General features: G+C 49.1%; 9 protein-coding genes across 9 annotated transcripts; 5 read left to right on the top strand and 4 right to left on the bottom strand.

The window, feature by feature from the left end:
- Positions 1-21: 21 nt before the first annotated feature.
- On the bottom strand, positions 22-3,322 carry J7337_008127 (uncharacterized protein; the record flags this gene model as incomplete). The annotated part of the gene is made up of 7 exons (XM_044825751.1): positions 22-625; positions 677-1,530; positions 1,578-1,686; positions 1,737-2,280; positions 2,336-2,689; positions 2,844-3,111; positions 3,161-3,322. 7 exons carry the CDS (start codon positions 3,320-3,322, stop codon positions 22-24), a joined length of 2,895 nt encoding a protein of 964 aa, XP_044678668.1.
- A 2,415-nt stretch (positions 3,323-5,737) lies between these two features.
- Positions 5,738-7,408, top strand: J7337_008126 (uncharacterized protein; the record flags this gene model as incomplete). Its single annotated transcript, XM_044825750.1, has 4 exons — positions 5,738-5,935; positions 5,984-6,365; positions 6,418-6,477; positions 6,615-7,408. 4 exons carry the CDS (start codon positions 5,738-5,740, stop codon positions 7,406-7,408), a joined length of 1,434 nt encoding a protein of 477 aa, XP_044678667.1.
- Positions 7,409-9,975: 2,567 nt separating this feature from the next.
- On the top strand, positions 9,976-10,896 carry J7337_008125 (uncharacterized protein; the record flags this gene model as incomplete). The annotated part of the gene is made up of 1 exon (XM_044825749.1): positions 9,976-10,896. The coding sequence occupies one exon, from the start codon at positions 9,976-9,978 to the stop codon at positions 10,894-10,896; it is 921 nt and encodes a 306-aa protein (XP_044678666.1).
- A 1,345-nt stretch (positions 10,897-12,241) lies between these two features.
- Positions 12,242-12,854, bottom strand: J7337_008124 (uncharacterized protein; the record flags this gene model as incomplete). Its single annotated transcript, XM_044825748.1, has 2 exons — positions 12,242-12,483; positions 12,536-12,854. 2 exons carry the CDS (start codon positions 12,852-12,854, stop codon positions 12,242-12,244), a joined length of 561 nt encoding a protein of 186 aa, XP_044678665.1.
- A 799-nt stretch (positions 12,855-13,653) lies between these two features.
- Positions 13,654-15,504, top strand: J7337_008123 (uncharacterized protein; the record flags this gene model as incomplete). The annotated part of the gene is made up of 2 exons (XM_044825747.1): positions 13,654-13,726; positions 13,778-15,504. 2 exons carry the CDS (start codon positions 13,654-13,656, stop codon positions 15,502-15,504), a joined length of 1,800 nt encoding a protein of 599 aa, XP_044678664.1.
- A 3,271-nt stretch (positions 15,505-18,775) lies between these two features.
- On the top strand, positions 18,776-19,245 carry J7337_008122 (uncharacterized protein; the record flags this gene model as incomplete). The annotated part of the gene is made up of 2 exons (XM_044825746.1): positions 18,776-19,196; positions 19,217-19,245. 2 exons carry the CDS (start codon positions 18,776-18,778, stop codon positions 19,243-19,245), a joined length of 450 nt encoding a protein of 149 aa, XP_044678663.1.
- Positions 19,246-21,360: 2,115 nt separating this feature from the next.
- On the top strand, positions 21,361-21,861 carry J7337_008121 (uncharacterized protein; the record flags this gene model as incomplete). Its single annotated transcript, XM_044825745.1, has 1 exon — positions 21,361-21,861. One exon carries the CDS (start codon positions 21,361-21,363, stop codon positions 21,859-21,861), a length of 501 nt encoding a protein of 166 aa, XP_044678662.1.
- Positions 21,862-22,120: 259 nt separating this feature from the next.
- J7337_008120 (uncharacterized protein) lies at positions 22,121-22,555 on the bottom strand (the record flags this gene model as incomplete). Its single annotated transcript, XM_044825744.1, has 1 exon — positions 22,121-22,555. One exon carries the CDS (start codon positions 22,553-22,555, stop codon positions 22,121-22,123), a length of 435 nt encoding a protein of 144 aa, XP_044678661.1.
- A 1,244-nt stretch (positions 22,556-23,799) lies between these two features.
- J7337_008119 (uncharacterized protein) lies at positions 23,800-25,167 on the bottom strand (the record flags this gene model as incomplete). The annotated part of the gene is made up of 3 exons (XM_044825743.1): positions 23,800-24,812; positions 24,867-25,000; positions 25,055-25,167. The coding sequence occupies 3 exons, from the start codon at positions 25,165-25,167 to the stop codon at positions 23,800-23,802; spliced, it is 1,260 nt and encodes a 419-aa protein (XP_044678660.1).
- Positions 25,168-26,284: the final 1,117 nt, after the last annotated feature.

Genomic DNA, 26,284 nt, shown 5'->3' with positions numbered 1-26,284 from the left:
TGAGCATTTCCTAGTAAAGCTCTATTGACAGTTGACATGAGTACCATCCAACAATCTCCCAACCTCATCCAACTTTCTCTGCCACGAATCAGACTCAACTTTTCTGTCTTTCAACTTATCCTCATTCGGCCCCTCAGCATCCACAAACACATTCTCTCCCAGCGTCATCACACCCTCATACAAATGCCTTCCAAGGTCCTTAAGCAAACCTGGTCCACGAGCAGCAGCATCCTTCGGATCCTTCCAAATCTTGACCTTGAACTTTTGACCCTGACGGAAGAAGAACTCCTCAGGTAGATCTTGGTTCCTCTCAGGGAAAGGTTGCATGGAATCTTCGGGGATTTCGGAGAGACCGAGGATCATACCCTCCGCAAGAAGCTCGGCGACAGATTGGCGGTGGTTAATCTCGGCGGTGAGGCTGGGTTTGAAAGTGACGTGGTTGGCTGCGAGGGAGATGTTGGGGGACTTGACGAGCATGTGTGAGCAGTGGATTTCTTTCTCGTTGCCGTAGAGGTAAAAGGGCATGAAGTCAGTGGGGTAGTCGATTTCGCGGTGGATGGAGTTCAGAGGGCGACTCTTGACTACTGAGTTGAGAGTGATGATTCCGTCTCTCTGGTGGTATTTCCTGAGAGATATCAGTAAGCATTTGACGATGAATACCGGGCTGAGTACTTACTTGGTTCCCTTCTCGTACATGATAACATCCAAGTCACCGAGTACCTCGACGACATCCTCAATGAAGACCTTCTCAGTTGACTCAAGCATAACAATACTATCCTGGTTGCCACCAGTAAGCTCCTTATGAAAGTCCCGCAAAGTACTATCAAGAGTTCCAGACAGGATAATCTGCTGCCGTTTCGTTGCACTATGAAACGAGGCCTGGAACGACAAGAAGACCTCAGAAGAGCCAGGTGTTCCCTGCACAAGAAACTGAACCTTCTTCTGACCAGGATCATTTCTCTTCCGAACTTTGCCAACCTCATCGCGGATGACTTCCTCAAACTCTCGCATCAACTTGTCAATGAAGTTCTGATGAGTAGGGAATGGACTCATGACCACGTTTCGAATAACAAAAAGGCTCTGGTTTGACTTCCCGACGCCCATTCTCTCCATGAACTTATGAGCGCAAGAACCATAGTCCTCGTGGAGAAACTGGGTTGATGTGAGGAAGATTGGGATTTCGGTAGGATCAGTGTTGGCGGAAGTGATGGAAAGTCTATCGACGACTCGCTTCATGAGATAGTTTGCTTCTTCAAGATCGGTGTTCAGATTGCCGTCTTTGTCCTTCCAATTGAGTGCGAAGCAGTTGATGTTGGTGTCCGAGCCGAGATCGCGGATGATCTTCATGGCATCCTTGGAGGCGAAGATCTCGTGGTCCTTCTTTCCGATGATGAGATCGCGGATCTTGTCGCGTTGCTTTTCGACGGGTTTGGAGAGGAATCCTCGACTGCCGTTGTTCTCGGCCGCGAGCATGTTGAACGGAACGCAGATGAAGTCGTCGTTGATCATGGTTGCGTAGTGAGCCGAGAGCTAAGAAATGTCAGTAATAGAACTGGGAGAAGGGACTTGAGGCTTACTCTGGCGCTGGTAAAGGTTGCTTCACCGAGTAACTTGCCATAGCCATTATGATTGAGGCCGATGGTTGAGTTGGAGAACCAAGCTGACATCGCTGAAGCACCGGGCTTACTGAAGGAGGCTTAGCCGTTGTCCTACACTGTGACTGATGGAAAACTTACCTGCCCTCAACGCCATAGACGCCGATGTTCTCAGCAGAGCCTTGTGAAAGATACGGGCCGGACCATGTAACCAGATGCCTCATCCGTCCGTCTTTGTAGACCAAGCTTCCAGCCGGGTACGGGATATACCCAGCCTTATGCGGATCGACAGTAATCGAGTCCGCCTCAGCCATGGCCTTGATGTCCTCAACAGTCTTGGGATCGAGGTACCACTCAGGCTCAGGCTTAGTGGAAGCCTGATCCTCAACGCTGTATCGCCGGTCAGGGTTGATCATGGTTGCAAAGTAGCCTCCCCAAGCTGCATCGGCATGGACGAGGAATGAGAGACCATGCTCCTCTTGGAACTTATCACGAAGGCGGATGATCTCGGTGAGTCTGTCGACTGCACCCTCTTCGGTAGATCCGATGATGGCTACGACTGCAAAGACGGCTGTTTCGGTCTCGACGCAGTCTTGGAGATGTTTTTCAAGGACCTTGATGTCAATCTGGGCAGCGTTGTTGACATCGACGCCGATCACGTTGCCTGAGCCCAGGCCGGCGATTGCTATGGTAGCAGTGGTCAGCACCTGTTCCTTGAACACAGCGGGGAAATAACTTACCGACTCCCTTGGGCCAAGAATAGTGACGCGTCTTGCTAACAAAATACTTGATCGGGTTCTTGACCTTGAATTCCTTCTCAAGTACCTCGCGCCCAATGGTCTGGATGTTGAACTCATTGAGAGCGCTCTCAAGGAACTTGCTGGTGATACCGAATTGCTTGTTCAGCTCATTGGGGAGATCAAGAATGACCTCGGAGCTGAGGTTCAGCAGATCCCATCCTTTGAGATCCTTGAAGAGTGTCTTCTTGGTTGCGTGGAAACACCGAGTGGCGTAGAACCTGTCACCGATGAACTGAAGCTTTCCACGTCGCAATGCAAGACAGAGACTGAGCGGGTAAAACTTGAGGTTTCGCGCTACGCCCTCGTTAGCATCCACTTCACCAACGACCAGGATGAGAATACGTACCAACCCAGATAGACTCAAGATTAGCAATCGTCCCATCACAGGTAATATGACCCCACGAAACCGGAGATTTCTGCACATCAGTATTGTACCCGAAAAGCTTACACAACTGTTGCCCAACCCGAAGCTCAACAAGCGTCGTCATCGGACTAGCCTCTAGCGCGACATTATTGGGGTTATACAGCATGGTCATGAAATACCCGAGGAGCGACGACATGGTAAGGTCAGTGCACATGTGCGCTTCATAGCGGGGGGACCAGAAGGGAGCTGAATGTTCGCCAAGAAGCTGTGCGACCTTTTCGGTGGCGAGACGGAGGTCGGATCTGGCTTTGAGGAAGACGGGGGAACGGCGGTATTCTTTGGAGATGAAGGCCTGATAGTGTTAGTGGGGGACAAGGGAGATGGGAACGGTGAAGGTGGACTTGGTCTTCTGGGTGGTAGGCTTGACGAGCGGCGAGGAGTTCATCGAGAATGGTGTTGATATTGGCTCGGAAGTCTGGAAGGTTGGAGCCCTTGGGGCCGATGAAGTATGCGTGGACGGCATCGAACTCCTTGTCCCGGATATCGTCGTTTTCTTTAGGCATGATGATTAGTTCTTGATACTGATATTTTGGAAGAATTTGAAAGTGAATTTTCGAGCTCCAGAAATGAGACTGCGCGCTATAGCATTATATACTCTTGATCTGTTGACCTTTGGTCTCCGTCACTAGACTGACGTATGACTGCTCTCCCTTGGAAGCTTGATAAACATGATCAACATCTCGTACGTAAAATATTGTCTCATCACATGGCGTGGAATGCTACAAGACTTGGTAGTGGAGTTGGATATGCAGCATGTCTTCACGAAAACTGAGACCTGCAGGCCGGAACCAAACCGGCCGGCGGGAATCGCAGCAAGGGGTCCTCAAAGAGAGCATTCATGTGAAGCCATTGAGGTCATCGTTCATTGGAGGCCAAGAAACGAGAATAATTGGTCAATTGCGTAATGTCCATACCGTACACAGGGACTCAAGAATGATTTCTAATCGATATCGTGGACGAGTTGAATCTGGTACCCATCTTCACCAATGTCTCGGACCCTAGCTACCAAGGAGCCCGGTCAACCGGGATATTAATGCATTACAGCCCAATCTAGTGAGTGACAGCAATGACTGTGGCTTTCAATAGTTCCGAGCTGATCAGTCCCATGCAGGAAGGTGATCTTCGGCCCCGCGGCTTCAGCCGCCCGCTATGACCCGTGTCTCAGATTCGGCCAACCACGACACCTGTCAACCTGCAGCTATCTCCAATTGGGCGCCAAGACAGGGAGGCTCTTGGTGAGACAGCAGCTGAGATGCCTGTAGTCAGTCGTCATGACTGCATCTGTTTCACGGTTTGTATCGGCGGTGGGCAATGATGGCACTCCACGTCAAAGTGGCTTCGGATGAGGGAGAAACATGGGTTTTCCGTAGCGGTGTCGAGGGAGACGTTTGATTTGAGGGAGCTGAGAGCATGTTGAGTGCAACCCAGATACCGTGGAAGCGGCTTGTCAACTTTGATCGGAGTCATTTGTTAGCCGATGTAACTTGCAGGTAGTCAAATATCCTCTTCACAGCCATCTCGTCTCCCTTCAAGTTCCGCTTGGTTCTTCATCTACTCAACCTTCAGTCCAGCCGCCCCCGAAGTCGATGACCCATGCGTCGTCCGTTTCACGATGAATCAATACATTAGAAACCTTGCCATCACCCCATATAATGCCAATCTCATGAAGAAGATCAACTGTGCCCCGAACCTGAGATGCCCACTTCTTCCCACGGCTCTCGTCAGTCGTAGAGACATTATCGATCCTTCCAAGTGTTGACAATTCCCAAGCTTCTGAGACTGGGATATAATCCTCCAAGAAACCAATCGTGTTACCATTTGCGGGTGATGAGATCAGACCAAGAAGCTTGGGTAACCGGATGTCAGCTTCGTGAGGGGATATCATAATTTTCCAGAGGCAGTCAAGCTCGTTGTGCGGCATCCTGGCCCTTGCTATCTCCAGCCTTTGAACACATCTCTTTGCTTGCGACTTGTACACGGGCGATATAACCTGCGTTACGAAAACTTTCGACGACATGGATTTCCTTAGTAGAATAAGCTGGGAGGTTGCAATCTTTGTGTATCTTGAGGTGGAATGGTTGGCCAACGAAAACAGCGCGTTGTTTAACAACACTATCCTGGCGCAGCACCTCTGCTTGTCCGTTCAACGTTTGAAAAGAAAAGAAAATTCTTTGGGGGCACAGTAGGGTATGAAGGTCTTGCAATAATGTTTCGCCAGACGGAGGTGGTGGAGCCAGACGATTAAATATGTCTCTTCCAGCGTTGACAATAGCGTCGAGAATCTGTCTGATAGAGCCTCGGCCTCTTTAATTTCATCACCATCACAGGCCTGAGTGTATCTGTCGATGAAAGAATTCTCCACTGGGGATACCTCAAGTTTCAACAAGGCGAGCATCGTTCGAGCGGACATAGAGCGAGAGCTCGTCTCCTCTTTCGCCAGACAGTTCTTCGAGATAATGGCAGCTCATGATATTGATTAGGGTTTTGGTTGGACTTGGTAGTGCAGTTGTCGATGAAAGAGTGCCAAAGAACTCAATGAATGAGTGAGCTTGACTCCGATACGCCCGCTTTGGAGTTGCTCGTGAGGCACATATTTGAGTCCGCTCCTTGGCGCTTCTCGATCCGAACTTTTATGCGAGCGATGTAAACCGATGTGACCCATGAAAGTGGAAGGATAAACACACACAGCCTGGATGGATTGGATGGCTTACAGGCTATTAATTGAGTCTGTCGATCACCTCTCAATTGGTCATAAATGCTAGTGCTTACTCTTGTTCAGCATATCCTCATACTTTATAATGCTCTCTTCCCTTCGTGGAATCATTATTTCATTGGATTTCTGTTCCGAGTCTAGAGCCTGTTTGTTGCTTAAGACTTACCTTGCACTCTGAACATCGTGCGGACATCTGAGCTGCGTTATGGCTACCTTGTTCCTCTTCGCGTTCGTCTTGCTTGTCATAGGATGGTTTGGTTGGCAAAGAAGTACGAAAAACAGCAGCTTTTATGAAACTTTACCTTGCGTTGGTGTTCGAAAGGATGAGTGGTTTGCATGGACCAGAGCAAAACTGCGCAGCTTTTCAAAAACAGAAGAGTGGATGAAGGAGGGGTATGAGATGGTAAGTACCCCATCCATAGAGACATTGTCCAACTAACCTGTGCCCAAGTACTCGCGACACAATCATCCTTTCATAATCGCCTCATTCCGAAAAGGCAAGGTCCTCATTCTTCCTCCGGCCCAACTCAAGGCCATCTACAACAAACGCGAAGATGAGCTGCTGGCCCACGATCCAGCCTCAGAAGCGTTATCTTTTGAATGGACAATCCGCGATCGAGAAGTCTACCCGAGCAGTTCCACCGTGGATGTGATTCGCAAGTGGATTACCAAGAAATTCGAGGAGTTTGCATCAGAATTGCAAGAGGAACTGTGCCTTGCAGTGGATGAGCAATTTGGCATGAGTCAAGAGTGGAGAGAGGTGAAGCTCTGGCCAGCGGTGCAGAGGATATTCACGCGGGGCCTGAACAGAGTTCTTGTTGGATTTCCACTATGTGAGTTGTCTTCCACTATCGCAAGATCAGCTACTGACTTTCGGAAACCTAGGCAGAGACGAAGCGTTCCTTGAGACTATGCGCCGGTTTGCCATCGACATGCCGTTCCAGGGTTTGTTCATCACGTTGGTTCCTAAAGTCCTCAAACCCTTTCTTGCTCCGTTGATATCATGGAATGCAAGACGGGACACCGAAGCAGGCATCAAATACTGTACTCCGATTATACAAGATTATCTCAAAGCTAATCAGAACTCTACAAGCGAGAAGCCGGTAAGTGGGTTATTTTCACCTTTAGAGTTCTGCTCAAAGTAATGCAGGTCAACATCCTCCAATGGATCATAGAAGCCAGCGCCGCGACGGGCGATCCGTCACAACTCGAAACACACCGTATAGGCCATCGTATGATGGTTCTCAACTTCAACCTCGTTCAAGGCGGATCGATCCCCTTTAGTACCGTTCTCAGCGACATCTGCAACGGCGCACACGCAGCCTCGACCTTCTCTCAACTCCGCGATGAGGCGGCATCAGTCCTGGCTTCTACCAAGATCTGGGATCGCGCCACAATATCCAAGCTCGTTCTTGCCGACTCAGTAATTCGCGAGTCAATGCGCTGGTCCGACTTTGGTCTCTTTGCCCTCCCGCGCCGCGCCAACTCTCCCGGTATAACTCTCGACAATGGCATTCACGTTCCGCCCGGTGTCCATATCGAAGTCCCGATGCATGGTATACATATGGATGAAAGCTTCTACGCAGATGCAACCACTTTCAAACCGTTTCGGTTCGCGGATGGGACTTCGCCGTCTCGTTCTGCTGTGACTCTCGACGACAGTTTCCTTGGATTCGGTTATGGGAAGAACGCATGCCCAGGGCGGTTCTTTGGCTCGCATGTCATGAAAGTTGTTTTGGCGTATCTTGTTATGAATTATGATGTAGACTTTGGGGATGAGGAACCTCCGATGCAGACTATGTGGGAATATAGAATCCCAAGGGAGAGCACTGCCATCAAGATTCGCAGGAGGGTACAGGCGCGCAACGCCACTTGAGTTTTGGAAAAGTCAGGTGGGGAGATGAATCACAAGTCCTTGCCACCTGGTCGTCGCTCTGGTGTATCTTTGGCAGTCATCAGATTGCTAGTTGGAGTAAAGCGTGGGAAAGAGGTAAACTGTCATGGTCACGGGTTCCATCATGGCGGTTACTTAGGTTACGTTCATGGTATTTTCTATCCTGTAGACTCATAGACTCTCTATACCTCCAACTCCTGTGTCGGATACTAGAAGTAAAGTTGCCTATCTGTTTTTTTTTTGTCTGACTGCCGGCTTTAAAGAGTTTGAGAAAGGCCTCACCCCCCCTCCCCTTAGCATGTGTGTTGCCTTTGTCTGCGAACACACACCTTGCACTCAAGACCTTACGCCAATAACATACTGCGAGCTACCGGACACTGTGATGGGACGAGACTGGACAGCAGCTCGTGCATCCGCTTACCCTGTCTCAAGGTTACTCCGCCTAACCATCCTCGCTATTCACCGCCAGCTCAGCCCAAAAGGCAACTACTCGGCCTCCTCCTCGGACTGAGTCTTGTCGCCGAGGATGCCCTACTGTGTCTGATAGGCCCCGAGTACATCCTTCATCAATGGCGCCTCTTTGCCCCAACACATCTCAGTAGTTATGCTTTCCCCCCGCTTGTCTGCGGTGAGGAAATGGTGAATTCCATCAACCTTGATAGTGAGGCGGGTTTGATGTTCACCATCGCTTGACGGTAGGCGATGGAAGCTGGTAATTTGTTCGCCTTCGTGTTACTGCCACGTCCTTCTCCGTGAGCGTAATGCCAGTTGACAGTCCAACTACAGTTGTCGATATGCTGTCGCTTGGCCTTTTCCAAGTAGCTGATATGGTTTACCTTGACCTTATTGGTTATGGGGACGATGCTACTGCTCATGTTGATAGTCGGCAGAGTCTGTGCCAAGGCCGAGGGAAGTTTATCAACGGTTAATAGAGGACTGGTTGACCGTGTTGATCGTGTGTTGATGGCTTTGTGCTGGAGTTGTTCGACATGACCATTTTATATAGCGAATCATTAAGAGAATAAGAGTGATCATCTACCAGGTTAGAAAAGAGGTTCTGGGCCTGAGAAAATACCATCAGTTACGAATTAAACTCGCTTAGTAGGCGAGCGTTTGCTAGCAGGCGGCACCTGATCCACAGCATGACACATAGAGAAGCCACAAGAGACCCTGTAAAGATAGCTAGAGATAGGAGAGTGCGCTTTGTAGACTCATAGACCGACTCACGAATGCGTTAAGTTGAGCCTCCATGTGGTTGCAGGTAAAGCGGGACGAGTGTAGTGGTGAAGTTTGGTGTGTTGCCCAGGAACATGTGCTGAAGTTGAGGAGTAGGAATGAAAGCTGGCTAGGTAGGTCAAAGCTACTGTTAGGCCGATGTATTTGGCAGGAACTTCTGTATACTAGATAAATCAGCATGCCTGAGCGAAAGTTTGTATGTTCTATGTGTCAGATATCAAGCGCAGGCGTTATCTGCATCACAATAAGTTTACGTTCGTGCTGGGTCTAGCAAGGTAGCATGTTCGCGTATGTTCCCGGCAGAGGAACAGACACAAGTCGCCCGCGTGCAACAAGCGTAGTACATGTCACTAATCCTTGGTCGAAATCTCTCCTCGAGAGACGGTCGATTGTCAACACAACAAGCGGCATCTAAACCAAGCATGATACAAGGCTCTTGAACCATAGCTAGGGATGAATATATGCACTCAGCGAACATACTAAATGGATTGATGGTCGGGGGTCCGGTACTACAGTACGTGATGCTTGAAAAGTCCGAGTTGGAGATGAATCCGAGGGGGGGGGGGGGGGGGGGGGGGGACTCGCTGAATGAGTGGCAGGAGCGTTTCTTGTGGCCTCCAATTCGCAGACGGAGAGGAAGAAAGAGTGTCACGGCCAGTTTGCGTTCGTACATGCTGAGTCTGAGAAGGTAGGTGTTCGCGTGAGTTCCCTGTTCCACGGCGAACAACATACTCACATGGCCCGTGTGCAGCAAGCGTAGTACATGTTCAACAGGACAGCAGGTTTATTTCTTAGGCGACGGGGCTCGACTTGAACTGCTGTCGCTTCGCGGGAACATGAGATAGTGTGACCTGAGGAAGAAGAGAGCGGAGCCCCTGAACGACAGTCACTGGAGTGGAGAGGATTTGGGCACCTACGTCAGAACAGTGGCTTGAGCACTGGGACTGCCCGCCGCGGTTAAGTGCCTTAGAAGTACGGGCATCTCGCAAGAAGCCCTAACGTAGCAAAAACATAAGGGTCCGAGTCACGCCTCAACACAGAACAGCACAACATGACTGCTCCAAAACCCTAACAGATCAAAAGACCTGCACCATTTGCCCTTTTCGTCTTTGCCTTGCCTTTCTTTCAGTCATGAACAGCCCTGATGATGGTCCTCGTGCGTTACTCTCATCGTGTTTTCCTCCTCTCTGCTCTAGCTAACCAGCAATAGCCGGATATCACGTTGGCGGCGTCCTGGAGTTGCACATACTCCAATCCAACACCGATCTCCTTCCCCAGTCCGATACGGTCTCGGTCAGCTCATCACCAGCACCATGTCTATCGTGGTACGCGTCAATTTCGACACTGGGTGCGTTATCCTGAAGCTCTACGACCGTCGGTTTGGTGCTCAATTTCGCGAGTGCTATGACGAGAACATCCCATATTGTGATAAGGCCAAGGCAGCCTATCACGCCTTTCTGCAGCGAGACGCTATGGAGCCTTTCCTTCAAGAGCTGGACGATGAACGGTCGACACCCGGTGTGATCCCTCGCATTGCCATCGACATTCGAGATGAGCTTGATGGAGTTGCCCGGTTCGAAGCTGCGCTCTGGAGAAATGCTGACAAGGCTTTCAAGACCGAGACCGAAGTGTACACACGTATGCAGGATCTGCAGGGTGTCCTTATCCCAAAGCTTTACGCTACTGTGCGCGTCGTGACCGCCAAGGAAAACAAACAGGAGGATGAATATCTTGACATTCATGGCATCTTGCTCGAACCCATCGCAGGATGCTCTCTGAATGATCTTATTGCCGCAACCTGTGCCCCTACGACCAAAGAAGAATGGTTCTCCATCGCACAGAGTGCAGTCCACTCAACACACGAGATCAATAAAAGAGGCATAGTTCTCGACGACAGTACCCCCCGCAACGTGGTTATCGACCAAACCACGCACCAGGCTTTCATCGTTGACTTTTCCGAGTGCTTCTTCAGAGACACAATGTCTGATCGTTGGGCAAAGGAGGCGGAGGGCTGGAATGCTGAGGCCGAGTACTGCGAGGTGGTTAGAGCGAATGATAACCCTGGGGCGATTGGGCTCCCTATGGCGCGACGGGTCCGCAAGAAGTTTGGATGGAATCTGGATATCGTCCATCCTAAATCGAATGGTCTGCTCTCGGAGAGTAAGTGCCAGACCCCGGACCAACAAGGATGCCATCTAGCTGACTCTGTCGAAGTTCGTGACACTGAAGCATGATCCACGCAGCGATACATGGCCCTGTTACTTGGACAGGCAATCACTACAGCTGCGTGTAGTAAGTCCTTTCTCTTATTAGCTCCTACCAAGTGGCGGCGAACTAACAATCCGTTAGACAGAACAAGCTCGAATTTCGATACGGACAAAGAGAAACTGTTTTGATCCTGGATTGACGGAACGACTTCCAGGATCAGCAACTCATTGCTAACACTTTGTTTAACATCTCCAACTCTCTTACCATCTGTTACGCAAAGTGTCCATCTCGAACCCCCTTGGCGTGAGCTATCGAAATGCTCGTTAAGCCCCCTACCACAGTTCGAACCTACCCACGTCTTCACAAAACACCTACGAATCGTCAACATGACGGTTGGCATAACCTCGAGGGCGCATCAACCGCTGTCAATGGGCCTTGGCCTGCGAGTTCGGCGAAGGTGAAGAGCGTTTCAGTACCATCACGAGCAACAAATTTCCACACTACGCCGACAACCGAAGACCGAGCGATCGCGAAGATCCAATATCGAACGTCGAACATTGAACGTATCCCTCCCCCAAGACTGGAAAAGGTCTTCCCACGAACCAACACGAGAGTGACATCACTACCGAGAAGTGATGCCTCGGGGCCTACCAAACACAATGAGGCGAGCAGGGAGACAGATCCACGCTATCTTGAAAAAGCAGGGAAAACCAGACGAGCAACCTCTCGTACCTGATCTTGCAGACTTCCACTGCGTGTCCTTCTATACAGCCTTGCAGGCTCTGGCCTCGGCATTAGCAGATGCAACTGCAGAGGGGAAGCCATCACCATCAACGCCGCCACCACAACCATCAGCAACGGTGCCAATACCTGTACAACGACCCTCAACTGCCACAGCATCTACCGAATGAAGTAGGGAAGAATCTGTATCAAGACAGCCTTTACAGCAGACGCGCGAGGATCCCTCGACCTATCCTCCATCTCATCTACACTTGAAGAACAGTGGAGTTCATAGTGGTCGTCGGCCTCCACGAAACTGCACACTCCGGCGTGAAGGCTGGTTGGTATACCCGCGTGGATGTAGTCCGGCCCTGTCTTGACATTAGCTGGCGGTGGAAGAGGGGAGTCACATTGAAGCAAGGTAAGAGATCTTGCGAAGTCTCCTCCTACGGTACCTGACAACTTGCAGTACGTCATCAATCGAAGGTTTGAACGCAAGGTTTATATCGGCGGTCAGGGGCTGTGATAAGGTTGAAGGTACAAGGCCCAACAGGAGGAACTTGTAGCATGCTGGAAGACAGAAATGAAATGATGGCTATATTTATGTTAAGTGCCCAACGCTGGAATCAGAGACGTAGAAAATCTAGAAATCTACATGACACACAACAACATCAAAGTGACCCAAGTAACCGCCATAATGGAACCCGTGACCTTCCCAGCACCGTTACCAACCGTCTCAGTCGCTGTAGCTGCGGCGGCCGTCGTCGTAGCTATGGGAGTTATTGTTGCAGCCGGTTTGGTAGCCTGGACCTCGATGCCCGAGACTACACTCGTTGCTGCGCGGACATAGGAGGTTGACGAGAAGGAGCATTGCGACATGATCTTATCGATATCTACAGAACGTTAGCTAGAAGATCAATGTCAAACCACAGTTGGATCTCTGACCTTCTGTGTCCTTGCTGTTCTGCGCCATGCAGCTCGCGCACAGTCCCATCACACCCTCGACGTCGAAACTCCTGTTTGTGCAAATACAAGCCGCTTCTAAGGGCTCGTCGTCGTCTTCGTGATCAAGGATGACAAGGTCTCGTCTTCTGACGGTGTGCTTCTCGGGGCCTTTGGGGTCAATGTCGCATGCGTTGGTGAGGTTGACGATGGGTTGACAGATTGTCTTGCAGGCGGTTGGTACGTCATCTGCGCTGAGCTCTTCGGCGAATGCAGTAGGGATGAGGGCAACGAGGGCCGCGAGAAAGATTGTTGAACGCATTGTGAAGGGAGAACGTCGAGTCGGCTGATAGGTCGCCGGTGATGATGCTGAAGGTCTGATTTGGAAGGATGCAAATTGATCTAGGCAAAAGGGGCCTTATTTATGCCAAAGTTTAGATCTATCTATAGAAGCCAAAGATCAGCAAGAGACCAAGACGTTTGTAGATATCGGTAAAGATCAGCCTTATTGGTGGTGTTTCAGGCGTTTCACAAGTTGAGACAAGCATTGCGCCCAAAAATAACTGGAGCGCGATGGCATAGGCCATTGAGTTTATCAAAATCGCTGAAAGAAAATATGTTTAAAGGTTATGAGATGCTTCCCAGCAGTTTCTAGTGTTTCAGTAAGACGTTTCGGTGTATCTTGATTTGAAAAGGCTGGTGAAGAGCCAGTGTTATTTTTAGGCGTTGCAGTGCTACAAACAGCAACTCGTCACACGATCCCCCAAAACGGACTGGACGAAACATGCAGGGTCAGTTCCCATGTTTCCAAACAAAGATTGAGTGTCGGAAGATTGCATTAGTCTAAGGATTTGGGATTTATTTAGAATTGAAGTTCATGCTTAAATTGAGGACAGTTCTTAACGGTAAAAATAGAATCACGAATCAAGTCTCGTGAGAGGGTTGAAAACCAATTGGGATTCATTGGTCGGAATGATTGATCCTCCGACTTACGCGGCTTCCCCGCAATTCGAGCAACCAGGCATCAGCTAACAAGACCATCTGACCCCGAGACACCAAGAGAAACAAAATCCCGCTCGTTTCTATTCTCGCGACTTCTCAGACTGTTGAAAGTCGACAACATGAAACCCCAGACGGTACTCCAGGCGCTGCTAATCGCTCGAGTCTCTGGAGTCTCTGGGGAACCCTTGACTAGTGCGTCAAACCCCTGTACCAAGACCGTTTGACCGCTAACAATAGCAACAGATTTGACCTCAAGCGGAGAGGGTGACCCGAGGGTACTGAAGAACCGTGGAGGATGGGTTAACCCGGAGGACTTGGCGCCGATGCCACAGTGTATCGCGCAACAGGACCAGTCCGCCTGGCTGGATGCCATGACAAAGTGCACTCGCCATCGTTGCACCTCGTACTTTATCTTTTGCACGCACTACCAGTGGCTTACTGAACTGAGCTGTCTGAGCGCTGAGTTCTCACCCGGCATTGTCAAGCGCTACAGCAAATACTGTAGCAGATCCGTCCTCGCCAAGGCACAACTTCATCACTGGATTTCGACGACAACCGGTAGAAATTGGCTTGTCGACGTTGGAGACACCAACAACTTGCAAGGCCTTTCACCTAAAAGTCTGACCGACGGGTACACATCCATAGATGTCGCCAACAAAACGCCAGCATGTCTGAGAGAAACCCCTTCCGCCGGAACTAAAGAGACTTTCGACCATGTCATCAGCTCCTGCAGCTTCACAGCCACGACACAGCATACAGGCAATGCAGCTCGTCCATGGGAATATAACCCCCGCCGAAACTCCATGACAGCTCTCAGTTTCGACACCGCAAGCTACGACCTGACCAGCAGTCACATTCCAGCGGGAGAGTATTTCGACAAAGCCTGTTTTTGCAACACCTTTTCCATGTCCCAGCACGAAGAACCATGCTCGACATCAAGCCTCAAGGATCTCGAGGCACAGCGGCGATGGATGAACGAAACTTGCGGATATACGTGGCATGAGCCGGCGGGCCTTCAACTCCGTGACATGATCCCATGGCGATGGAGGATCTACCCAAGATCCCCGAATGGCGATGCGCAATGCCCATCCAATGAATGGAAGCTGATGAGTATGGGCTTGATCAATCTGGTGACTTTCTTTGCTATACTACACGCCAACAAAACACGGCAGACGAACGTCACCAGTCCCCCCCCTCTTTTCTACAATCCTGCGAGATGGATCTTGGGAGGAGTTCTTCTCGGTTGCATCCACCTGCTCGCCAATTTAGCCAATGCAGCTATCATCCAGTTCACCCCTGGCTACGAAGATATTCCTGCCGTACAGCTCATGTTGCTTTGGTGCTCACTCCCTCGCCTTAGTTGGCTTCCCATCTCGTCTCACGGCACCAAGAACCCCGAATCTCAGGACATGACCTCCTCAATGTCTGCAATGTTTGCGGAAGCGATTCTCCAAGCCTTCTCATTCTATCACATGTGTTTGACGGTGAACTATGGCCGAATTCACGACTTTTACTTCGGAGCTTTGTTAAGAGCGGCAAGATCACCATTTGCTGCACTGATGTTTGGCGGTGCACTTGTATGGCTGTTCGTTGTAGCTATGATGGCTGTACCTGTCATCCGGACGATACGAACTCGCGACAAGCCTGATGAGAAAGAAGGTGGCGAGTCGGACGGGGGTGCAAAGGAGGAGGAATGTCTGTTGCCAAAGTCACGAACGTGGTCTGAAGGGCACAACTATGGCACCCTTCCAGCCGAGATGGGGTCTCTTGCTCCATCTATGAGACGCCATTCACGACTTCACATGGTCCTCGCAATGGGAGTACCCCTCCTTTGGGCTGCTCAATGGCTATTCTGGATCGGATTTATTGGCCTGAGCTCCAATGATTTCTGCCTCCCGTCACTAAAAACTCTGACTGGAGTTTGGCTTGCCTCATCTGTAGGAAGCGTGACTATTAGATCTTATCTGTAGCAGTCGTCGCAGGAGAAGTTCCTCGTAAAAGACTAAGAGAAATACATTCCCTGGACTTTTCTGTTGCAAGTGATACGCCGTCCACAAATTGAAACTATAAACACTTCTCATTCCCGGTCGATAGTTATTCGGCTGTGGGTAACCAGTGAAGGTGCGAATGAATTTTGTCCAGGTGGCTGGTTCGTCAAATGTAATGAGTTGTGTGACGACAATTCGGCCAGGAAGCTTCGCGCTTCAAGCTATCGACTTCTATGGGTAGTGTAGGAGGACGGCATCGACATTTTAATAAGAGATATCCGTAGCTTGTCATTATATTTATGCGTAACGTCCTTTCACGAGAATCTTAACCTTAAATTATGCTTATTATTTGACTGTCGACCTGCTGGCGCTATCCTCAGAGTGGGGACAGTTGGTTCTGTGGCCTAAGCTGAAAGGCTAGTTGGTGATCCTTGGACTCAGCGACCTACGAAACAAAGACATTGAAACACGTGGGCACAACGACACAAAGAAATGACCCAGTGGCGCTACCACAAACACCATTCGTATAAGAACATGATCTCAGCCTCACTACCCCGTATATAAAGCCAAGACTCAACAATACTCCATCTTCTATTTCACTGCCCCATATTACACCGTTGCCATGGGCCAAGAAGAAATGGGTTTGGAGGTCCTCCCTCCCCCTCCAGGTTATTCGACCTCAAACCAACATCAGGAATTTCTTATGCCAACATCTTTCACCATCCATAAACAAGGCGATTCAGAGGTCAAATTCAATATACGCGGAAACTCCGGGAGCACGCCACTTTCAATCGCATGCACATACAAAAACACGGAAGACGATTTCGAAGCAAGAGTGAATCTCCTCCCAAGAAAAGATGACAACGTATCGCCACTAGCAACGGTAAAATACTCCCGCCACAGCGCCGAACTAGAATTCACCAACACGTCTCCTCCTTCACATGTCACCATGTACTACCGTCTCTTGGGCGATAGAAACGCAACGCATTCTTTCAACGTCAACACCCCGCAGCGAACAAGTTTTGAGTGGAGAAATCTTGGTGATGGTGAAGGATGGAAATTGTACATGGGCTCGAGACCTGAAGTGCTGGCGACAGGCGCGCTGAATATGGGGTCTGATAAACCAACGCGATTTGAGTTTACGGATTTGGAGATGGCGAAGGAATTAGATGAGCAGTGCAAATTGGTTATTGTTACGTCGTGGTTGAGGATCTGGGATAAGGTTAGGGTTCAGTTTAGACGGTCGCCTGATGAAGGGGAGACGGAGATGATATTGTGTAGTTGCGGTTTCTGTGTGATTCTGTAATACCAGAATCTTCTTACCGATCGATAGTTCTTTTCGTAAGCGTTGGACTTGACAATAATCATTGACATATCTTTCATTGACATAGAAGCAATCGTTAAAACAGGTACTTCAATGCATAAAACAAGCCTGAGATGAATATCGTTAATCCGTCCCGTTAATATCGCCTGGCTTAACGAGAGGCCCTTGTAAGATTTCAACCAATGAACAGACACGGAGGTCAATCCGTTCGGCATTCCACTCCTGACCCCGATCGAGATTCAACAACCCCATCTCCCCATGACGCAACAATTCGTATATCCCCCTTCAACACAAACAGATCCATCAAAAGAACTCAACTAAACAGAAAAAGTCTGTGTATTGAGTTGCCGAATCAGATCTACTGCGTATTATGAACTATCCTCCACTTTTACCCCGCGGTCCAACCTCTCTCTCAACCGAAGCCGTCCCTACTCCCATACCCAAAAGACGCGCCGTCGCAGTAGCTTGCGACTCATGCAGGAGCAGAAAAGTCCGGGTACGACCCTCCACCCCCGTTGTGAACTTATGCTTACTTTTATAGTGCACAGGCGAGTTTCCGACATGTCTCGCGTGTGAGCGCCGTGGGGGCGAGTGTCACTACACTGATATTGCTAATGACCGTGAAATGCACTCAAATCAACTCAAAAAGAAGGTCAAAGAGCTGGAGGATGAGAACAGAAGTTTTAGAAGTTTGTTTGAGAGTTTGAGGAAGGCAGATGGTAGGACGAATGAGGACATATTGCGGAGGATACAGGCTGGTGATGATTTTGGGACCGTCGTTGAGCATGCTCGAGATAGCCAAGGGAAACGGAAGAGATCTCCGTCGCCAGGTTCACTGACTAGACAACGGCCATCAGATTGGACGACTATTCGTGGCATTCTACCCAGAACACCAGTCGCTTCTCCTGTGGCAGTCTACCCCATCGTGCTACCTATTCGCGCCACACAGTCTCCCACTCCCCTTCCTTCACCACCCATCAATACGCCCACCTCTCCGAAAGATGCTATCCTGGGCCTCTTGACACTCCCTCAAAAAGGGAAACCAGATCTTATCCTGCTCAATGAGGCCCATCCTAAAGAACACTGCGACATTCGTTTGAACTAGCTATCCGTCTCGTATTGGACACGTGTACCCATAAGTAACCGGTCCGCTTCAACACTCATCTCCACATTTCTTGAGACAGATAACTCTGCCGTTGGGTTCATCGATGAGGATCTGTTCCTCACAGATCTAGTACAGCATAACCCGACATTCTGCTCTGCCTTTCTCGTCAGCTCGATACTCTATCTCGCTTGCGTAAGTAACTCTCCCGTCCCCTTGTTTCCCTTTACTAACACCGTAGGAGTTTGCTCACAACGCATCTGATGGCAGAGCAGCCACCCTTGCACATAGCTTTTTCAACGACGCAGAGCGACTATATCGCGCAGAAAGATTATCAGACAGTCTCACGACCCTAGCAGCCATCAACATCTTTAGCTTGGGGTGCTTCACTCACGGAAACGATAACTTGGGCCAGGATCTCCTCTTATCAGGACGACAGATGGGGAACCGTATGAATTTTTATGGTCTGGATGCTACAAGCTCAGAGATGAGGGGGTTCCAGGAGCTACCAGATGATCGTTCAGAGTCACAAGCTTCTTGGGGGACTTTCAATTGGCTGACGGATGTGAACTCGAACTTTACTCGGTGATTTCATATTAACTTCCAGTAAGGATGTAGTCCCTTGGTATGCTAAGTTTGGATCAAAAGCCTTGGCGCTATGATCAGAAACTTTACTTTGCTTATAGACTACATGTTTGAATATTGACTTTACTTGCTTACCTAGTAAGGGGTATAAAGCCTGGCACCTCTCCTGCGAAGTCCAGTCCAGACTTTGACCTGCCGCTCCCGCTAGCATTCCACTTCTACGCCATCCTTGCATGAAAACAATGGCCTCCTCTTCGGATTCAACAGCCTTGCAGACCCCTGCATCGCATCCTCGTCTACCTTTCGACGTCGAGTTCTTTATAATCCGAGATCTAATAGAAGTCTACAAGCATGACGAGAAACGCCTGGCACCTTTGGCCACTGTCTCTGAAACTTGGCAACGGATTGTGGAGAAGCACACTTTTCAGGACTTTAAACTGAGTGTACAGGAGCTCCCCGTTTTCCAGGGCTTTGTTCAAAGAGGGCGGCTACAACTTATCAAATCCATCACCCTCAAAGTCCGTACAAGCCCCTCCTGGCACGAAGATTGCGACTGGGATATCTTCCAAAATATTCTGTCTAGCCTAGTTTCGTCCACCACCGCTATTGAGTCTATACGCATAGAGAGATGGTGGAATGTGTTTGGCATTTGCGACAGTCGCGGTATGTGATTCCCTCCTCAGCTCCCGGTTTTGTTAATGTTGAGACTTGAAAGCTTCTTCGATGTTGTTCAAAATCCCGCCTTCAATGAAACAACTTTCCTATTTTCACGGCGTTAGTCTGTACCCTCAGATAGGAGGAAGAACAGCCAATATGGAGCTACTGGATCTCATCTCGCAAGCCGCGGACCATCTCGAACATATCGCCGTATCTTATGCCGTCAGCGCAGACGACTTCTTAGATCGCTGCAGAGAAGTAGAGTTTAGAAAGCTCAGAACCTTGGCACTGACCTATCGTTTCAACGGAATCCCCAGCAATAAGTTCTCGGTGATTGCATCACAAGCGGTCATGAGAATGCCCGCGCTCGAGATGTTGGAGGTATGGGAGTTAGGCCTGCAAGGACTACAAGCTCATATCTTTAGGTACGAGAAGCTCGGCGCGGCTAGAGGTCGAATTAGTTGGCAGACCTGCGGTCATCGTAGGCTCCATCCAGGTACATCCAGGGCCTGGAAGAATGTCTTCGCTGGTACGGAGGGTTGCACACTTGAGATAGAGGAGCACCGATTCGCTCGCGCCGATATCGTTACCCTTTCGGACATCTTGCCGCATTTGATGCTAAAAGACAAGATTCTCCATGCATCTACTAGGGAACGGGTTTCGGAACTTACAATGTGAGCCAGATATCTTTATTATTTTTGGCTTCTTTCCGTTTCATAGGCAGAGGCTTTCAGCAAGATCTTGGTTTCAAATCACAAACCTTTCAGATATTTGATGAATCTCGCTTCGGCCTTTCTTCTGTATTAGCATAAAGGTGGCTTGCGGCTCGTGGCTTATGAGACCTGATCACTACCGAAAACTTTGCTTAAAATCTTGATTTCTGACTCATATACTTTCTTGTGGTTTTCAACTCTCAGCCAAAGGTCCCGACGGCGAATAGCATATTTGTTATCAATAAGCAAGTACACATGAGTCATTCTGATAATGATTGGGAGGCTTTTAAGACGTGTCATGGATGGATCGAACACGGTAGTATTCCAATCAATTGCATAGAGCGTAAGGTCACAAACTCTAACTTTGAAGAATAAAAAGTCTGAAATTGTTTTATCCCCTTCTCAAACAACGAGTCATCTTTCTAATTACAAAGTCACTCGAGATCCCAGAGTAACAAACTTCCAGGTTACCAACTACCTTACATTTTAGCCATACTCATACGGAAGTACATTGCACCATGATTTCTCCTACCACAGACGTTATACACAGTACATCACTTTGCACTAGGGTCCCTCCCGAGATCGAGTTATACATCGTCCAAGCTCTAATAGAGACGCACAAGCGATCAAAGAAACCAACCTTCCGCTTATCGACCTTTGCTACCGTTTCCAAAACCTGGCAATCTATCATAGAGAAGGAAACATACAACCATATAAAGATAGCGTCACATGAGCTAGGCTCCTTCAAAAAGCATGTCCGATCCAACCGGAAGCTATTTGTCAAGCATATTCTTCTCAAGATCACCTACAACTTCTTCCGGGATGAGTCGGGCGTCGATGATAGTCAAAAAATCCGGTTTTCGAAAGCAGTGCACGCCCTTTGGCGTATCCTCTCAAGATGGAAGGCATGTCGTGTTACAGTGGAGCTGGGTATTGTCTCTAATCGCGCAAGGCGCGTCACTGACACTCATTTTCAAATCGGCGCCCCCCAGCACTACGCTCTGGACCGTTCCCGCACCCTTGACCCACGTCTTGCGGAGGTGCTCGACTTTTGGGTCTATTATAGTCCTTTCTTCATGGGAAGACACCCTGCTAGCTTCGAAAGAACTTCTTTCCCGCCACAGGGGGCCACGAGTCTGCCCAACGTTGATGCCATCGCTGGGCTGGTAATTCGGAGAGAATACTATCCAAACATATCTCCAATGACTCTCTATGAAATCATCTCGTCTGCTCCCTGTATCGAATCCATTCATCTTGAGAGATGGTGTTATGGCTGTCGTGTCCAAGATGGAAATTGGGATCGCGGTATGTGTCTCTCCTTTCCTACACTTCTTCAATGTCCATAATACCAACATCCTGTAGCTTTCCAGCGGGCAGGCCTTTTAGTCCCAGAATCAGCAAAACGTTTGACCTATTTTGAAGAATTCCATACCCCATATCATCAACATCGTGGGGAAATGGTGCTGCCACGACCAAACAGCACACTTCTGGACTCCATTTCCAACGCCGCAGATCGTCTTGAGCATATCGCTGTTTCCTTTGCTTTCGACGCACAGACACTCTTCCATAGGCTCATGCAGACAGATTTCAAAGCGCTCAAGACTCTCGCACTTACGTCTTCTTTCAGTAATTATTCTGAGAGCCTCCTAGTTGATGCTGCAGAGGCAGTGACGAAGATGCACGCTCTCCAACTTCTAGAAATTTGGAATTTCGAAGCTGGTCAAGCTGACGTTTTCCGATACGAGAGACTCGATCGATACCAAGGTCATATCATTTGGCATAGCACCGAGGACCGCGAGCTCTCTTCAGTCGTGGTACAGAGTTGGAAAGATCTGCTGAGGACAGGTCAGAGTGGGCTCGAAGTCAAATGTAGCAGTTTTCCGGTGGAGATGGAACGTCTTCAGGATCTTCTGCCCCATTTGAAGTTGGGCCAGCAGATTCTTCGTAATTTCACCTAGAGGTAGAATTAGGCTCAAGAGACTATGGCCAGAGACCTTGGTGAGGAACTCGCACCGGACTACCTTTTCCATGTTCCTGTTTTCTACAGCACCACCACGTAATAAAATTGTCACTGAGTTCCATTGTCCCGACTGATGTTTGCATATTATGTATTAATGACTATAATGGCATTGAACATCCAAGACATTGCGACTAATAACATGAATCTCCACATCTAAACCATGCTGCTATGTACTAGTGCCAGAGATCTCCCGTCGCTTAGTTGGGAAGGTTGGCAGGGGTATACGACTGATCGGGCTTAACAACCTTTCCGCTCTGGACCTGCTTGTCGGTATAAGCAGGCCAGACGATCTGTCGCTTGGAAGAAACAACAGAGAAAGTGGTGAATCCGTTTCCAGGGCCGAACTGGCCGCTCCAGCCAGAGGTGATGGTGAAGTCACCGCACTTGACCGGTCCTCCGTTGCGCTGAGACGCCTTGCTGCCCTTGACGACGTACTTGCAGCCGGTGGCGGCACCCTTGTGGGTGTCGATCTTGAAGTTCCAGGTGCAGGAGCTGTCGTCCTTGGCGCAGCTTCGCTGCATGTTCTCGATGGTCCATTGGGGGCTGGCGGCCATCATGTTGACGGCGGGAGCGGGAGCAGCGGAGACACTGGTGGCCAGGATGGCGGCGAGACAGGCGAGAGAGAACTGCATGATGATGGTTGAGGGAGGTTGTTTGGTGGTTCTGGAGGATGTTAGTGTTTGAAAGGTAGACTTGGTTGAGGTCGCTTACTATTAAGGTAGTTGAGTGTTGGTAGCGATTGTGATTGAAGCGAGTGAAGACTGATTGAGTTGAAGCTGATGAGAAAACAATTTACTGCTGGTGTATCTCCATCCTTATATAGTTTTTTGTCTCACGGAATGTAACATTTCAATCATGAGACGGTTACATGACCTTTGGCAGTATACGAGTTTGAGGCTCTGAAGTCCATGGCATGACAGATCAGCCACGAGAATCTCGAAGGGTCGATTCAAGCCATAGTGCCGCTCCGCCCGAGGCTACGACCCTGAATTACCACGCTAAATCCCCAACTTAAAGCTTCACGTGGTCAAAGGCAAGAATCTCGTATGGAGCTATAGTCTGATCTGCCCCGAAGTGGTTAGGTACATCTCGTATTTCCCGTGAGACAGCCAGTTAGAACCGTAGCTATTTTTGGCCACGAGCCTAGTCCCCTTGTAGGCAAACCACGGGGACTTTGAGATGCTGTTCGTATTGTTCACCGATCATTCCACGCCGTAGATTATTGAAAAGGCTTGGCCCGATGCGTAGCGAACTTGCTATTTCTGAATACCACGTTCCAATTAATGACGCCGTGGCTGGGGAAGTAGATCGTTTATTTCGGAACATCGGCATCCGTCGTGTCCAGGGGCCAAGGGTCTCGGGCTTACCCGCTCCCCCAGATTTAGCCTTTGTTGCTACCCTGTGACGTTACAGATGCTTGTGATTTATGTCACGTTGGCTTATGGATGAGGAAAATGCCGTACAGATTTGCGTTGGGCTTTGTAGCAACCTGCAATTGCCGATGACTTGCCTCGAATTTACGGCTCCTTCGGAATTCCAGCAATTTACGGGTAATAGGAGCTGAATCTAAGCAGGGAGGCAGGCAATCGAGGGAATTATGCGACTTGAGCTTTTTGACTGCACTATGCAGGGAGCAACAGGGCTAAAAAGTGTCTCAGTTATAGACAGATTTATCAAGTCAACTGGGCGAAATGAATGTCCACGCATTTATTTTGGGATTCAACCTCACCATTTAGGGTTAAGCATATCTAGCAAGCGATTTCTAAAACATGCTCGGCGGAGCCGTTGCTCCGCTTGTGTCTAAGGTGGGCTGCTGTGAGCATTCCAAGACTGGTTCTGCACAAGCCTGAGCAAGCCGCCCTCACCGCCCACAAGCTCAACCCAACCAGGTGTTCATAGACTCTTCCGGTCTAAACTTGCTTGTCGGGCGTATGGGTAGTCCAGACTTCTCGTAAGCCATGTCAATCATTCTTGCCTGTGCAATGCTGTCCTCATAGTCAACCCAAAGTCCGGAGCCCTTATTCCCGCGAACGTGATTGACGAACTGCTCCAGCAGATGACGATATGACGACCAAAATGGCTCACTTGGCTGATCAATACCGGCGTCTTTGAATGTATAGATCTTTTTGTACTGCTTGATTGTCCATTTCTTCAAGTCTTTCTCATTCGTGTCATCTCGGATGGTGTACTCATCCACGATGTCAATGCGGTGCCAAAAGGACGATATAAGGAAGTTGCTGAAGCTTAGCTTCCTGCGCTTCCACTTGGTTTGTCCTTTCGGAAGTGACATGTCTTCAACCTTGACCTCTTTATGAGACACCGATATGTTGAAGGTTGGGAAAGTGATGACTGATGCGCGGGCGTTTATCGTAGCGCTTCCAACCCGTCCACCTGGAAACCGAAAACTTATCTCAGAAGATTCATCACAGAGATCTCCTGGAGGAGGAAGCTTCCTGACTTTGCATGCCGTACACTCCTCGGGCTCATCACCCATGATCTGACGCAGTGCATACATAGGATATGTGCCAAGATGAAGCATAGTTCCGCCACCCAAGTCATACTCGAGCTGCGCGTTCCCCTTGGGTATGATATACGCGGGTAACTCTGCGATAGTGTTTATATTCTGTATGTTCTGACGGTCGATCAAGCTGAGCGAGTATAGCCAACTCGGCTGGAAGCGAAAGTGCATTGCTTCGAGAAGAACAGGTGCATTGGGCTGTCGTAACAGTGGTGATCGGAATAGCATCTCTGCCTCGGCTGCATTGACCGTGGCTGGCTTTTCAATTAGTACATGCTTTCCTTTGGCGATTGCTTTTGTAGCCCATCCGTAGTGTAAGCTGGCGATAAGGGGGATGTAGACAGCATCGATCGAGGGGTCATCGAGGATTGCTAGAGAGACAAAGTTAGCTATGTAAAGAATGATAGTCTACTCGGAACAGATACCTTGATAATTGTCGAAAAAGTGTGGAATTTTATGCTTTTTAGCATATGCCTCGGCCTTTTGTTTCTGACGAGCTGCTACAGCATGGATCTCAACATCCGGTTGAGATTTCGCTGGAGTGATCAAAGCGGTTGCACTTATGACGAGTCAGTATCACTGCGTCGACTCACAGAATGAAATCGATAGTTACGCAATATTTGCTGCACCAAGAATTCCGAATTTTATGGCGTTAGTGTTCTTTGGTGGTTCTGGAGGAGAGTAAGCCTGCCAATTACGGCAGAGGAAGCCAACGACTGAGGTCATAATGATGAAGGAGTCAATCTATGCAGCAAGAGATTGATGATTGTGGAAAACATTATGGTAGTAAATGAGATCTTTATAGTATTTCATACCTCCATTGTCGACAAACATGTCTCTTTCTTTGCGTCGTACATCTTACAGGACCTGACCATTTTACCAATCTGATCCTAGCTCCAAATTCCTGTTGGTGTCGTGAATCTGACATTTTTGCCACTTTCGGTATAGCCCCAGGTAATCAACGAATGTTGATGACAAACTCTTCGACATACGAGTTTACTCCTGTATTCCTTCATCCTCTCTACGCACTACTTTCTAGGGAGACTGACCCATATGGTATGCTGAATTGACCATGCCAACTCCAGCAGCAGAAACCGAGTCGCCTGATGACGCCACGCAGCCGAAGCTTGGACTGCCCAATGCGTCAGATGAAGCGGCCAAACGGAGAAAGAAAGTCCAGAATCGACTTTACAAACGAGCTTCGAGTGCGTATCTCACTTGTTCTAACTGGCATAAATCTTGATTATAGCAGTCTTGCGGTTTTATTTACTCTAAACGTCATCAGAGGAGTCAAGAATCATGAAGCTGAACAGGCTATACCAGGGTTACGTAAAGTAACAAGCGAGAAGTCGGAAAGTAGAGAGGGGAGACAAAATTACCAAGTCACTCGCTGGAGGCTTGATGAGTACGGTTCAACAGAAGCCCCAAGGCCTCCCAAAAGGTCCACTGTAACCTCAGTGACGAGAACGCAAACCAGTACAGAAGAAAGCAGCAGCGTGGCGACGCGGGACCAAGACCTATGGTTCCCTCTGCCACTCGATCATCTGATACATCTTGTCAAATACAACGTGTTTCGTGGACTTTGGCGGAACAAATTCATGGTGGACAGTTTGACAGTGGCTTATTATGCACCAGGTTCTTCGATCGCAACTGGCTTCGCCTTTCCAAGATATTCCTCCATACTGCCCAAGACGCCGGAATATCGTGGCTCGCTGGCACCAACACAAAGTCAGATGATACTCAATCACTTTTCTTGGATCGATTGTCTTCCTTGTCCGATAATGCGGGAGACTCTTATGAGCAATGAGTTCAATTTTAGCCATGTTGACTTTCTCAGAGATTT

This window comes from Fusarium musae, chromosome 6 (genome assembly GCF_019915245.1).
Source record: "Fusarium musae strain F31 chromosome 6, whole genome shotgun sequence".
Lineage (NCBI taxonomy): Eukaryota > Fungi > Ascomycota > Sordariomycetes > Hypocreales > Nectriaceae > Fusarium > Fusarium musae.
The sequence above is the reverse complement of the archived record's forward strand: the minus strand, read 5'-3'. Positions and strand labels throughout refer to the sequence as shown.